The 16,088-nt window shown below is 36.4% G+C and overlaps 1 protein-coding gene across 1 annotated transcript in view; it reads left to right on the plus strand.

Moving 5' to 3' along the window:
* The window catches only part of WDR64 (WD repeat domain 64), a gene marked incomplete at its 3' end in the record, with an annotated part of 28,351 nt that extends 27,904 nt beyond the window's left edge, over positions 1-447 (plus strand). The window contains exon 10 of the mRNA XM_010177725.1: positions 308-447. Within this exon, the coding sequence (XP_010176027.1) occupies positions 308-447 (140 nt within the window). The remainder of the gene's footprint in view (positions 1-307) is intronic.
* Between the last annotated feature and the right edge of the window lie 15,641 nt (positions 448-16,088).

Genomic DNA, 16,088 nt, shown 5'->3' on the forward strand with positions numbered 1-16,088 from the left:
TCTAATAAATTATTCTGCTGCTATGGGACTGGTGCAGGTAGTTACACCTGGTGTCCCTGACATGCCTCTAGCAAAATAAAAAGGCTTTGAAAGACAAATCAGTTATGAGATTTTAATACAAGTTTGGGGATAAACTGGAATCCAGCCTTTAGAATGAAAAATTCACATCCGTAAGTGGGAGTTGCCTACATGGTGAAAGCAGAGACTTGGCAACACTAAGCTCTCCATTAGGAAGCTTATTTGTAATACCAGTGCTCCTGTTTAGTCTTTCAGACTATATTTATTTATTTATTTATTTTTCTTTCAGGTCAGGACAGACTGCTTCGTTTGTGGCATCCTGCTGTTAATAGTAGGCCTACGGGGAAGCTATCAGGACACGAACATAGTGTTGTGGAAATTGTGTCAAATGAAAAAGATCAACATATCATCAGCCTTTCCTCTGCAAAGGTATAACACTTTTCTTAACGTTGTGGAAATCAATGCTATATATGCAAGTAGGAATCTGTTTTTAAGTACTTCTGATAGTGTCTAGTCCTAATCTCATTGCTTATCAGTTCAGTTATTTTAATAAAAAGGTGGAGTTTTAGCTTTAAATTTCAAAATTATTTTATACTGAGAAGCAAAATTAGAATGGAACTATTTGACATATTTTCTTTCTGAATGTGACAAAAGAATACTTACAATAGTAGACATTAACATTCTGGTAACTTCTGTATTACTTTGTCAACTGACAGAATTGTTACATAACCTGTACCATAATGCTTCATTCAGTAGTAATCACCTGCAAAAACTTCCTACAGCTTTATTTACCTGGCTGTCAGCCTTCTAAATTCATAGGTGGAGTTTTTCTTACATTTGTGACTCTATACATCATGTTCAACTATTAACCTCTTTCTGAAAAGTGTCTTCTACAAGGCTTACTGATACAAAACATTGTCCATGAACAGGAACACTAATCAATAATAAAATTTCTTCAACCAAATATTGTAAGATTCTACTGCAAATTGATAGGTTTCCTTTCAATTATTGGTGGAATTATTACCTCAGTGGTTTATCTCATTTGTCAAAATGAGACTGTTCAGGAGAGAAAAAAAACTTCTAAAAATATGTGTAAAAATAAATAAGCCCCTGAAGAAGTAGTGATGATTTGCTATAGACTTCTTTCAAGAGTCGTCTTATGCAAGATTTTCAATATTCAGCAGTATTCAATATTTTTATTAACATCTGCAATGGGGTAATAGAGAGCACACATACTGAATTAACCAGGTGCCTCAAACTAGTTAAGGCTGCAGGCCTTGGGCAGAAGTATCAGAGTCCAGAATGGTCATTAAAAGTTAAGGTATGATCTGTGGAAAATACCTCCTATAAAGCAATAAGAACCTAATATGGTTAGTCTACTGAGATATCTGTCTGTCTCCAAGGTCTCCAGCTTTTTGTTGGGTTATGTAGGAAATATTTGTCTGCCATAATTGCTTACCACTGCTCCTTGAGGTGCCAGTAAATACCACATTTTCATGTTTTGAATTCTATTCTTAAAATAACCTGCACCCTTCTAGAAGTACAACTAACAGAAAATAAGTCATCAGAAATTCCCATCTTCACCTAATTCTGGAGCCATAACCATTACCCCTTCCTCACTCCTATAAATCTATACCTGTCTGTTCTGTAGGTAACTGTACAGTTACTACAGGCATATGTTACTACTGAATTAAGGAGAGTTTTGACAGATAACCTGCAAGCCATACATGTAGGAAAAATAGGATAAGACATGAGACATGACTTAAGGGAAATGAATGTACATAAAGATATTTATAGGAAAGCAACTAAGAATTGATCCCCTGGGGCAGTAAATGACTAGATCTCTTGAGGTCCCTTGTGGGCTTTTCTGTGATTATGTATGATGACTTAGAGGGAAGCAAAATCTATTTTACAAGTGCCCAAGTATGTGGTCACCTGATCTTAACTAAAAGTAGCTGAGTTGTACCGATGACATCAGTAAGATCACTTGTACATAAAAATTAATATATGAAAGTATGTTTTAATTAAAAGCTATGTGTCTTCAAACAGTGCTGTGAGTTAAAAGGCAGAAATTACACTTCTCAAAAATAAAAAGAAATAGAGATAAATTCCTAGACTTTCAAAAGTCAAGTAAATCTTTTGGTCATAGTTGAAAGCTATATCAAAAAAGAAGGGATCCCTCACAGAAAAGTGTAAAGGACTTTACAAATAAAGTGAAAATCACCCTGTGCATCAAAGAATTTACAGTCCGTAGGTGATACATGGTATACACAATAGAGGAGCAAGGTCAGTTGTAACAGGATTGCTTCCAACCCTGTTAGAGCACATTTGTTTTTGCATAGCCAAGAACCGGGTATATAAAAGCATGCAACTTCCTAGGGAACTTTTAACATTATGTTAAATACATAACTTGTTTCCACCTAAAAAACAAAGACTAATATGCTTTTGAAATCTGCTTAGCATAAGAAAAATCAAAATTGGTTTCTCTATTTTGTTTTCGTCTTTCAGTGACTGTGATATAGGAGGCCACTGAAACAAAACAAGGAGAGCCTATATATCTTCACTGAAACTGAGTTAGAAAGACATCAGTAATCTCATGGAAGCATTGTAACCAGGGGAAACAAAATCTCTTTACAGTCACCAGATTTTACATTAGCTGTTTGGCAGAATAGCAGAACTAGGGAAAAGCTTAGGAAAATTAAATTAATACTTTTTCTGGAAATTCACAAAATTAAATTTAACCTAAAACATGTCAGATATTTATATGAAAATAAAAGCTTTGTTACATGCCATTTTTCAGCTAAAAATATAGAACAAGATACAAAGTAGGAAATACTTTTCTTAAAAAATTAAGATTTGTAATTGTTATATTACCACATTTGAAGGCTCAAACTGATATTATACTTTACAGCTATAGTTCTTGAACTGTATTGAAAATTTTCTTGACTTACTGTAGAGATATTTTTATGCTACATAAATTACAAAACTTCAAAAAAGCATCCTAAAGGTAAGCATAAGTCTAATGGACTAGGGAGATATTTTCCTCTGATGACAGAACCTGATTGTAGTATTTCTTCTTTCACTGTCCGGTTAAACACTATGTTCTTTAGGTGGATGGGGTATTCTTTATACTGCCAAAGCCTCTATCAGAAATGCAGTAGACTGCTATATATTTTGTGTTTTGTCTGTTTCCATTTCCTTTGGGAAGTGAGATATGAGTTATGACAGCATCATGTTCCCAGTTAAGTTTAGTTTCTTAGTCCTCACCAGGCATAGATAGTCCTTATTTTCCACATAAGTGACTGTAGTGAGAAAGTTATCGTTTCACAGGTGGACAATTATGGCTTCTATCAGAGAAACAGGGGAAGTTAAAGAAAGATGGGAAATTTTTACACATTGTACAGGAAGAACACAAAAAACCTTATATGTTACAGTAGATAAACTTCTCACCAATTTTAGCTTTTCTTTAAAGTACTTGAGAAATAGGTGATATACAAATGATTTATTAAACTTTCTCTACATTTGTACTCTGTACTCATGAGACCTGGGCTTGGCATGAGCCATTACTGTATTTTGTGGAATGATATGCATGTCAGAATTAAGAAACTATTTTGTATCTGTCCTTCTGTACCTCCATCACTTCTCTTGTAAGCAGACACATGCTGATGATGTTTAGTACTGTGGGCTCAGTGGATCCTGTGGGCATCCTACATCTTTTCTGCTCCAAGCAGAGACGTTGATTGCTAAAGAGATTGTATCTGTTAAAATAAATTCTTAAAATGAGATTTTGAGATTAGGGTAATACGTTAAACATCCTTGCCTTTGTTACTGCCCATAGGTCAGACAATGGGAAGGGCTGGGCAGTGGGAATAGGGAATATTCCTGTGAAATATATTTAGGAACCTTTTAGAGAAAAAATCACCCAAACTCTTTTCTTGTTTAAGTTAGATTGCATATATTCCACTTAACTTCTGGCTTTCACTTCCTAGAATTGTAACCCATAATTTCCTGTGATCCGTTACATATGACTTTATAAAGAACAAGAATTAATGTTGGACATATGGCTTTCAAGATATTGTGGGAACTACATTTCCTGGGACTAATATCCATGGAGGTAGACAGTTAGAAAGCATATTCTTCCTGACTGTATTTAAGGAAATCAAATTGTCAGTCTTTTGGTAGTCAATTTTCTTTGCTATGTTTTGCACATAGCATTACCTTTCTACATTAACAAAGCATAAAAATGATTTAAAACAAGAATTCCAACAAAGAATTTTACTACCTTGCTTTGCCCTCATTTGACCTCAAAGGCCTTTTAAGACTGAAAAGCCATACAGAAATGTACTCACAAGAATATCTCCACAGCTCATATGTAATTGATTTATACTACAGAGTTCAAAAGGGATTATATTGGCTTTTGGTTTAAACCCTGTGCTGCAGCAAAGGTTTGCAGCCTGAAGAAGTAATGACTGAGTTAGGGGGTTCAAAAACTCCAGTGAATGATTTTAAAGATACCACAAGTGTTACACATCTTTTACAAGAATACTAGGGGATTCAGTTGATGGTATTAGCCTTAGTTCCACATTACAGAACATTAACGTATGCAGTTTATACAGAAATGTAAAAATTAACCAATTCTACACCATGGTTTCACAGCACTAGTGCAAAAAACCCCCAAATCACAGGGGATTTGTATTACAGTGGCAGAAATACTTTATAAGATTATTAGCTCTAACAGTCTTACATCCCAGAGTAAGAAACAAGAGTGGAGCCCAGAGAGGGAGGGAGGCATCAGTGTGTTAAGTAAGTATCAAAAGAAGTATCTCATGCAACAGGATGACCGAGATACAAAATAAATGTCTCTGTGAAGAGAACAGTATGATTATACAGAAACTAAAACTCCATAAAGAAAACAGGTTGTCTTTGTTTCTGAAGTGCAAGCATTCTTCAGAACCAGTAAATTACTTGTAACTGCATACTAGATTAAAGGCAATGTTGAAGTTACCCATGAAGTTTAGGAAAGCATAAATAAACTATTTTGTATTATGCTAATTTTTAAGACCTTCTCTCTAACCATATGTCAAAAACTGTAAATAGAAATAGTTGAAAGATTTTTAACACAAGGATTAGTACTATGCACTGAAGGAGATTGTTACAATAACAAAACTTAAATGAAGAAGTACATTGTTGCCTTTATGTTGTAAGGCCTTTTAGCATGTTTTATTTGACTGTGTGCAAGCAATTGGTTTGGTCGTTGCAAGTATCTCAGGTGTTTTCTGTGGCTGCAATTTTTGCTTCTGAAGTCTGTTTTTAGTTTTAGTTCCACGAGTTAGTCTTTTAACTATGAAATATGACTACACAATAGTTTAACCTTTTTGATCTGTAATGACTTGCAATATTAAAAAAAAAAAAAAGCAGTCTGATTACTGACAGATTACAGACAGACTGACACTGTCTCCCATAGCATCCTCATAGCTAAGCTTAGGAAGTGTGAGTTAGATAGGGGGATGGTGAGGTGGGTGAAGAACTGGCTCGATGGCAGAGCTCAGAGGGTTTTGATCAGTGGTGCAGAGTCTAGTTAGAGGCCTGTGGCTAGTGGTGTTCCCCAAGGGCCAGTACTTGGTCCTATTCAATACATTCATTGGTGACTTGGATGAAGGGACTGAGTGTACCCTCAGCAGGTTTGCTGATGACACTAAACTGTGAGGAATGGCTGATACACCGGAAGGCTGTGCTGCCAGTCAGTGAGATCTGAATGGGCTGGAGAACTGGGCACAGAGGAACCTGATGAACTTCAGTAAGGGCAAGTGTGGGGTCCTGCACCTGGTAGGAATAACCCCAAGCACAGGTTGAGGGTTGACCTGCTGGAAAGCAACTGTGCAGAGAAGGACCTGGGAGTACTGGTGGATGACCAGGCAACCATGAGCCAACAATGTGCCCTTGTGGCCAAGAAGGCCAATGGCATCCTGGGGTGCACTGAGAAGAGAGAGGGAGGAAAAGGGTGGAGCAAAGCTCTGAAAGCGTTGGGGGTTATAACATGGGTTTAGGCAGCCCTGAGAAAGTGCAGATCTCCAGTATAAAGAGGCTCACCTTCTTGGACAGTCTACTTTAAAACTCTACCTTTCTAAGTAGAAGAATAGTCTCTGTTTGCAGTGAACCCATACTCAGCCCCACTAAAGGATAAACAAACTGAAAGTGGCCAATTCTTTAAATTAGTAATCACATAAACAAGGCTTTAAAATACTGCAGAAACTGCATGAGTTACATTCATTCAGCAGAGTATAGTTTAGCCTTTATTCATAATGATAAATATGCAATCCACCTCCTGAATGAACTGTAGAATTTGACTGGCAATTGTTTTAACAGTGGCCTTGCTACACTATGTGTTGACGTTACTTTGCTGAAAAGTAAAATGTGAGTACTATGTGGATAATTTTTTTAAAAAATCAGATTTTTATGTACCACAGTCTTCATTATGATAGCTCATCATTTCAGGCTGTGCCTAAACTGTGAATTTCAAGAACTCTGTGCAGCTCTCTCACCTTGGTGCAAAACTTGGCTGCATCCCCACTTAGTATTAGCATGAGGACCAATGTGCACACCATTTTTTTGCACCCAGCACAGTTGTCTCCACTGTAATGAAGGTAGGCATGAACAAAGTGTAGATTTGCAGCACTGTTTGTCCAGCTTCCCATCAGATTATTAGGGAGCAAAGACTCTGGGATGAGCTGCAGCACACTATTTTTTCAGGGTACTGCACAGTTCCAATATAATGGTAATATCTACATGTACTATTGTGGCACTTGACCTGAGTAGTCTGGTAAATGTTAGCTATAGAAATTGTACTCTCAGCACTGCCTGTGGTAAAACAAAAAAAATCTGAGGCTCACGCACTTGAAATCAATTAGTCTCGTTTCTGTCAGTCCCCCTGTACATAAGGTAATCTTAAAGGAAATACTAATTATTTATCTAGTGCTTTAAACTAAGTTTAAAAATCAGAAGTATAGCTCTGCTATAATAAAATGAAAGCAATGTGCATGATCTTGATATAGATATTCTTCAAGAAACAGCAAACGATCAATTTGGCCCTCCTTCATTCTTAACCAGTCAAAGTGGTGTTATGCAACCTAATGCACAGACAGATGGAGGTAAGTCTGGATCTTTCTACAATTTCTTTTAAAAGGAGAGGTAGTGCCAAAATCTGAAATGTATATGCATGGCTTCTTGGTTTGCAAGGAGAAAAATAGTCACTGCCAGTGCTGAATTAGTCACTAGTTCTCACATTTTTCTAGAATCATGAGACGATGTAAAACAAACATCACTCAAATACATCCAATGAAATATCAAAAGTTTTCCTTATTCTTCCCTAGATCAGTTCTGGTTGTCAGCATGGGGGATATCTGCTGTCTGAGCAATGTTGTCGTCTTGCAGCACTTTGGGTTTTTTTGTGGTAGACCTCAACAGATTTGCAGAGAGAGCACACTCACTTGGGTGTCAAAAATCTGTGCTGTATTTGGTGGCAGACAAGCCCAAGACACATTGCACTGAAACCTGGAATTAATGTGAATTGTTTTGAGCAGACTTCTTTATTTACACTGGGGCATTTTGGCCAGTGTGCAATATCACTTTCTGGAAAGCACTGAAGAAACCTTCTGTGACATTTAATTTAACTGAAAACAGATTGCCCTGAGCCAGTAATAACAAAACAAACATTATTATGACAACAATTAGGAAACTATTTGGGAATCTGAACTCAAATTATGGCTTCCTTTAAGAAAATAAATATTCCTTAAACTAGTCCACCACATGAGCACTTTGTTTGCTCCAATATTATAAGGATTTCTTGATGGAACAAATTATTAGTAAACAGCTGTCAGGCAGCTATTGAAAAATTATGTATATATCAGATTATTTTATCACAAAAGTTAAACTTACTTTCTTGGGGTTTTTTAACATAAGAATATCTACAAACTAGGCAGAGCCATAGATTTGTAAATAATTTGTGTATGTCCCTTAGTCATATGAATTAGTATTTCCATAGCAGTGATACTGAGGAAAAGGAGAGGCCACAGGCAGGAATTATAATTCTGTGCTGCTGGATTTGCTTCAGAATATAATATTCCTGGAAATAAATTTGTTCCTGATCTTCCAGCTTGTGAAGACCTTAAAGGTATTAGTGTGCATAGGTGCAATTACAGTTGTAGTCCACAGCCATGTCTTTTTCTTCAGTTGTTCAATTAAGAGAATTTTCTAAGAGATATGAAATATCAATGTGATCTATTATTATTAATCATAGGAACGTGTTCCTAATCTTGTGTTGAGATTTCACACAGACACAAACTATTCTCTCTGTTAAATTATATACCACAGACCAACAAGAACCACATTAATCACAACTGCAGTTACAGTGTGTCTTTCCTGACTTATGTTTTGGCTGAGAACTTTTCCAAAAAGGAAATACTGTTAAACTTGTCTGAAGATTTAACTTGTCCTTTGTGTCATGCACCAAAATACAGACTTAGGTTTTCACATAATAAATGGACTGTTTGCTCAAGTGTAAGCATGTTGCAGTCATAGATTAGGTTATTGGCATGCAACTGAAAGTGTATGTATTTAACTGTAAATATAAGTGTATATAACTCTTAGATCGGAATTACTGTGCAGAAGCCACTAACTCAGTTTTCAGGAAACATTTTTTCCAAAATGGCTGCAACAGCCCCTTCTCCTGATTTATGTCTGCAATGTCATTGATACATATCATTTGGAAGTTATAAAAAGAGGAATAAGTGATGTATTTCCCACTGTTACAACTATTTTACACCTTTTCTCTTAGGTCTGAGGGAGAACAAAGTAAAATGATATGGCTTATTCAAGCACTGAAACAATATCTTTTTATTGAAGAAAAATCTTGGTAGAATATATGTCCTTTAAAAAGTGCGGTCTTTGGACTTGGAATTACAGCTAAGCAGCATCCTCGGGCACTTCAGAGTATGCTAGATAGACAATGAACCATGACCTGAGTTGTATGTTCTAAGCCAGGCAAGGCAGGACTGTCCTGTATAAATCTGGCTGGTTACTACATTGGTACTGCAGCATTTTTCTACAAATGCTAATACTGTAATTTAGTAGAAATTGCTAGGCTTTTTTAAAAATGGGCCCAATCAGCTGAAGAATTAGTTCTATGGAGTGTATGGTAATATGAGAGCAATCTGTGCTGTAGAGAAATAATGGAAAACTGAGCTTACATTGCAGCCTAGATAGAAGAATGCTGCATAGGAAACCTCTGCTGTGTTTATTTTTTACCTCTCCTTCATATCACTCAGCCCTTCATTGCCTCCTCTATAATTAGTTTGCCCATTCTTATTCTTGTCCTGCAGCCTGAAAGCATTTATTATTTCATTTTTTTCATATTACAGAACTCTCTGAGTGCATTCAGGAAGCCCTGAGGGGAAAAAAAACAGTCATAGTGACAGGGGCTGGAGATGTGGCAGGAAGCAAGTCATTATCTGAAAGATGATCTTACACTCATAGCGCTCTGTGGAAACAAGAAGATTAAGGCCAATGGCAGAAACCAGACAAGACTGCATAGCCCTTGTACTGAAAGGCTGTGAAGCAGTGACAACTGCTTCTCACTTAGGACGGTTCAGGGATTCACAAATAGAACAGTTGAGGCTACAACTTCACATCTTTCCTACTTGAGTTGTCAATGGAAGTTTGTAAGCCAAAATTTGCTACACCAGTTGTTCCACTGATGTTACTAGAACACCTCCAGTGGTGGGTTTGCTTGAATTAGACCACTTAAGTGAGTCAGGTGAGCAAGATTTAAGCCTACAGGCTTCAATGTATAAAAACAATGTCAGATTTGTCTAACAATTGGTAGGGCTAGGGTAAGGAGTATATTCCCAGCCTTTATACCATGGTACATTATAATTTGTAAACAACGCTAAACCTTTGTTTTAAATCGGTGAAGGAAGGGAATGTTCTTTTTCTCTTTAAAAGTAATTTTATTTTTGGCAGCTAATACTGAAAAAGCGAGGCACACATTTACGTGGCAGAAGAGTTGTGCAGTAAGGGTGATTTCTCACAACTCCATTCTGGGGCATGGCAGAGTTTCATTGCATTCATAATTTCTTCAAAATCTGATGTAGCCGACTTGATGCAAGCACATAAACATTGGAAACTGGTCATACTAACTGAACTGTGTTTATATATATATGCATGTTAGTTTTATTCTTTCAGAACCCAAGGGCAGATTTTTAGTGTTTCAGGGAGGATAAAGGGAAGTAGGATATGTTATTTTTTTTTATTTTATTTTATGAATTTTGTAAATTTACTCAAACCTTGATATTATCAGTCTCCAGTCCTCTCTCTCCAGATCTGCTTAATGGAAAACGGGCTGTACGATAGCCCAGTGGGAAGTCACTAATGTCTTTTGACTGTCTGGAACTGAGCAGGTGATTGTATCAATGTCTGTGTAGGCTTGTGTGGATGTTTTTCTAACCTGTTTTGAAAGCATATGATGTTGTTTTAAGGGTACATTTATAATACAGTAATTTGTCTTCCCGAAAAATGAGAGCAGCTGAGCTAGAAACACAATGTCTAATTTATCTCAAACCATTGCTAATTGTGGTTGCTATTGAAATGTACTGTATATCAACAATATTAAATTTAATCTAGATAATTTGAAGAAGAGGCATTTGAGAAATCTGCTTCAGTCATCCTTCACAGAAATTATGTGGCCACATCTATATCGGATATATTTTTTCTACACTAGTTTGAAAGTCAAAGTTAATCCTTCCCTTGCTGCTATGCTTTTTTTCTCTTCATTTTATTTGTTCCTCACAGATATTCAGAATTTTTTTCAATAATCCTTCAAGAACACTGAATATTCTTTGGACTTTTCATGTCACTTACCCAATTTTATGTTATTTCCTGTCCTATTTTCCGTTATTCAAATTACTTTGTCTCTTGAGTAATCTGCAAAAAAACCCCTGCAAAGTTAGCCTATAGAAGAGAAGACTCAAGGGGGATCTGATCAATGTATATAAATATTGGAGGAGAGTGTGTAAAGAAGATGGAGACAGGCTTTTTTCAGTTGTGCCTAGTGACAGGACCAGAGGCAATTAAAAGTGAAACACAGGAGGTTCCATCTGAACATCAGGAAACACTTCTGCTACTGTGAGGCTGACTGAGCACTGGCACAGGTTGCCCAGAAAGGTTGTGGAGTTTCCTTCCTTGAAGATATTCAAAATCCATCTGGACATGGTCCTGGGCAACTGGCTCTGGGTTGTCCCACTTGAACAGTGGGGTTAGATAAGATGACCTCCAGAGGTCCCTTCCAACCTCGACCATTCTGTGATTTTGTGAAAAAGTAAAAGGGATTAGAATTAATTTTAAATGTACTTTGTTGGCTTATACTTACATTTTCCTTCTCTAGTTCTTAGACTTACATGTATGTATAACATATATGCATGCTTACAAGCAGTATACAGCTGAACTGTTTGAGGAAAATAACTGTCCTAGCTATTTTTTGTATCTTTCCAAAATGATTTTTTTTTTCAGTATATCTGAGAATGCACAAATTACTGTTATGAATGAATTGTCCTCATGTATTCTCAGTATACACTAAGAAAACGATCCATTAGATGTTCTGTTTCTGGGTAAGTGTTTGATAGTTAAAATATTAAATAATCTGTATTTGCTGCAGATGGAAACAGAGCGAGATCTATATTCAGCTTGTGCTGATTTCTACAATTCTTCTACCAGAAAACTGAGATCTAGGGTTTAAGCTATATTAAAAAGAAATTGCCAGACCTGTAGTTTTCTGGTTGCTTATTTTTCTATGGGGGAATGAAGAAAAAAGAGATCTTCAAAATGTAAATAAAGCATTGTATACCTGAAAATTACTTCAAATACTATGTCTAAGGTGAGATCATCATTCTAAGATTGGCTGAATATTGATAGGAGGAACCTGGCTGTTCTTTGAGCTCTTCTGATCTAGAATTTAATGAGCAGTCACCTCTGTCCCACACCTCTAACTTCCTGTTTCTGACTCACACACCATCTAAATGTCCACTGAAACTGTCCTCCAGAAGCGTTGAGGATTATTTCATCTTTGCCTTAGGGGTCAGGTAGTTCTGTTGTCAGCATACCAAACACACAGTACAGAGACAGACATATATAGCGTTTACATGCTGTCATCTGTTGCACGGCACCCAGTAAATATCCTGCAGGCTCTTTACTATACAGTTAGACTCACTATTGCACATAACCCTGATTGATTTCTTTCCAGAATTCCTCCATGTTTGGGAAAAGGAAAGTAACCTTTATCACTAAGTTAATGATACTATTTGAGGAAGTGATTTGAAATGTTCACAATTTTGAACTTCACCAAATTACTGTCTCAACAAGGCACTAGTCACAGTACCATCTGCTGCACCACATTGCATTAATGTGCTTAGAGCTAAATCCTCCTTGTCTTAGCCTTACAAGTAATCCCATTGACATCAATTTGTTCCTAAGTCTTCTAATAACTACAGGGAGTTGTAGTACTTTGTAGGATCACCTTCAGGGATCACAAGACACACAACAGCACTCTGCAGATAACTTACTCTATTAAAAAACACGGCAAGCAGAACTTCAGTTTGACCTCTGCTTCATGCCTGGTGATTTTTGCCTTTGAGGGTGAAGATGTTCTCTATGAATTTGTAATTTTTTTTTCACTTAGACCATGGAGCCTTCAATGACCCCCTGAAACAGTTGAACAGCGTAGCAAATAGAGGCAGATAAACGACACACTTCAACAGAAAAACAGCTTTAATTGTTGTTTAATCTCTCTGTCTATGCCTACAGCAAATGCTGTGGCTAGTGCAACTTCTGTCTGCCCCAAGAGAGGTTGGATTTTGGATTTTCCTGCACAAGTGTTTTTTCATAAGTTGCTTTAAAGACTTGCAGCATCACCATTCTGTAAAACTGAGGAAAGTTATCTGTCTTTCAAAAAACAAATTTTCCTTAACTTACAAAAAGTATCAGCAAGAATTGAGAGTTTGGGAGCACTAAAAGTAAGTTACTGTTTTCTCTTGAGAATTGTTGAGATGTTTTCTTAAGAGCAGTGTTTTAAGGTCACTTTCTTGTTCTTAACTAGCAGTAATTTGAAGGGATTATCTTTGGGCAGGGGCAGCGGGGAGGGTGTCAGGGGTGTCAGCAAATCCCGAATGTCTTTAGTCCTTTTCTACCTCAGTTAATTACAGACAAAAAAGAGGCAGAAGACGATTCACTTCTTCCAAAGTCAAAGCATGTTTCCACAGTGGCCTCCTCATAACAACCCATTAGGAGATAAGTGGTCCTGAATCTGAACTTTACTGTACTGAGAGCATATAAAATATTTATTTGCCAATTTTGTCTTGCCCTATTTCCCGTCTTTATTCTGTCTCCCTCTGTTTTTCCCATTTTAGTTGGTAAGATTAATCTTTTGCTGTATGTCTCTATGTGTGTATCAAGAAAAATAGAAGGATTTTTAGTTTCTCATAAAACGTAGACTTTAGACCAGACTTATCTATGTGCTGAGTTTTAGGGCTTGAAGCAAGGTGTTGCTTGAGAGAAAAGTGTTTATTTATGCAAATTACACATTTGTGAGCCAGTGTTATAATGTGGCTGTAAGTATAGCTCAGCTTTTCTTGTAAGTTGGAAACAGTGATAAGAAAGAAAGTTGTTTCCAAAAAGAGTTGAAGCTCCTTCTCTCCACATTCCCCCTCCTTCCTAATGTGTTTTGTTTGCTCGAATAGTCTGTTTTCTGTGATTTAAGAAGACACAGTCTAGAAGCATTTTGCCATAAAGAATATGTTTTCAAACGGCTTCTGGGGTTCCTGGCATTTGTTAGGCTGCTGTGGGAAGTTCTTCAATAAATAAGAAGAACAGTAAAGTTATTACCAACAAAATGGTCCTAAGGCAAGTCCTCCTAGTCACCTCCTAATTTCCAAATAATCATGCCTTTCATTGTTGCTCTTTGTGCATTAATTCATGCACAGTTATGTGTGCTAATGCAAATGAACAGCAGTGACATTATATATCTCATGGCCACGCTGGTGATGCCTTGTGTAAGACTTACTCATGTGGAACAGTGGTCTATTTACTCTCCCCATCCCTGCCCATGGGCTGGAAAAGGAAGAAGGCCAGAAGGAAGGAAAGAGATTTATGAATGCTGTGATGTGTCCATGTTTTTGCTTTAAGTCACTTTAAGTAACTGCAGTTTCTTAATGTAGTACTGGCATTAACAGCTGAACAAGCAGCAAGAAATAGTTCAAGAGGCTCTTATTTATATTCCCTTGTGCTTTAAAATCATCATCTCTTCTTATTGCTTTAATAAAATAAGCTGTCAAATTTGTGTTTCAATTGTTGACCAATTTAACTTGAATAGTCCATGAGATTATTGGAATTGTCTCTCTAGTTTTGTTTTGTATATTTTTACTAACTTTGTAACAGATCTAGGTGATGTTTATGGAAAGGTCATCATATCTCTGCTCAATTACTTCTTTCTTTCCCCTGACTAGAGCATCTCCGTAGATACCGACTTCTGATTAATCTTCAGTTCTTACAGCTTTTTTTACATTTTCTAATTGTGACTGTGCCAGAATTGAGCTTGGAGATCTACCTGCAATATTGCCCTAACCTTCTCAACATTCATCATCGATTATTCTTTCTATTTTTGATGGTCTACCGCCGGCTGGATGAACAGTTCCATCATTTTTTCTGTTTAACTAGATTTCTTTTTTCAAGCCTTCTCACTGCCTATTTCTCCCTGAAGCTCTTTTTGTATGCTTTTGAAATCGCATGTCTAAGTAAACTCCTGAAATGTAATCAGAAATCTGTCAGAGGAATATGATGGACATGGTTCTTCTGACTCAGTACTGTCTCAGAGAAAATTTAATCTCAGTAAGAAGTTCTTTAGAGCCTTTTCCTTTTGAGTTTTCCTGAAAACAAACAGGAAATTTCAGACAAAATTTTATCTCTAATTAAAATTCTGAAATACTCATATATGAACTTCTCTCTGGTGCCAAAGATTATCTGTTTAAACACTGACTGATGTATCTGTTTCTTTTCTTCCCTTTTCAGAATTTTGCTGGAAACTCTATAACTTCCTTTAAAATCAGGTTACTGATGGGAATTCCAATAATCTCAAAATCTACATATCTACCTGAATGACTTCCATTCATTACTGTCTCCCTTATTTTTATTTTACAAACAGTGAACAGTCTTCTATTTGGTTTTGGTTTTGTTTGTTTATTTGTTTTATCAATGCTGTTTTTTTCTATGCTGAGATCCTCTTTTAAGTGATGAGAGATACTTCAACATTTTGTAACATCCATAGTAACAAATGTTCATTCTTAATTGTATAGTGTGTGTCTTTGGAAGAAATAATTATTGGCAATTGTAATGAACTTTCCATAACATGAACATATACACAAGTGAAGTCTTCCTCATTATCAAAATGATAATTTTTAAGGACACAATATACTGCCTGTGAATTATAATGGGCACATACTCTGTACAACACAAAAATGTATAGATTTCAAAATGAAGAAGGGAATAGTCTGTGGTGAAATAGTAAAAACTTGTGGGTTATGTCTTTTGGGAAACCACTTAATTCTCTGTTTATAGGTGTACTTTCAGGAAATTTTTTCCTGAAGTAATACTATTAAAAAAAATAAAAAGTTTAAGCTTTTATATGATCAAGTGGACAGATACAAGTGGTACTCTGCAGAACTAAAATTATATAGTCTCAAATTTGTACAGAAAGTGTTTCTCAGGGCTGCTTCAGGTTTTCAAAGATCTTTGTATTAAAAGGTGTGTAACATTACAGAACTGAATTTTCTGAGTTTTCAGCAGTGGATTTGATTGTAGTTGTTTCCTTTATGAGGCTGTTCTTTTTTTTTTCCCTCAGACTTCTTCCTGTCAGATTTCTTGCTTGGTGTTAGGCAAGATGAGATAAAAGCAATTACTTTGCAAATCAAATGTCTTTAATGATAATTTAATCCATCTTTCTTCTACCAGCCACCGGCATTTCTAGGTCA

This window comes from Antrostomus carolinensis, unplaced genomic scaffold, assembly GCF_000700745.2.
Source record: "Antrostomus carolinensis isolate BGI_N321 unplaced genomic scaffold, ASM70074v2 scaffold7421, whole genome shotgun sequence".
Taxonomy (NCBI): Eukaryota; Metazoa; Chordata; class Aves; order Caprimulgiformes; family Caprimulgidae; genus Antrostomus; species Antrostomus carolinensis.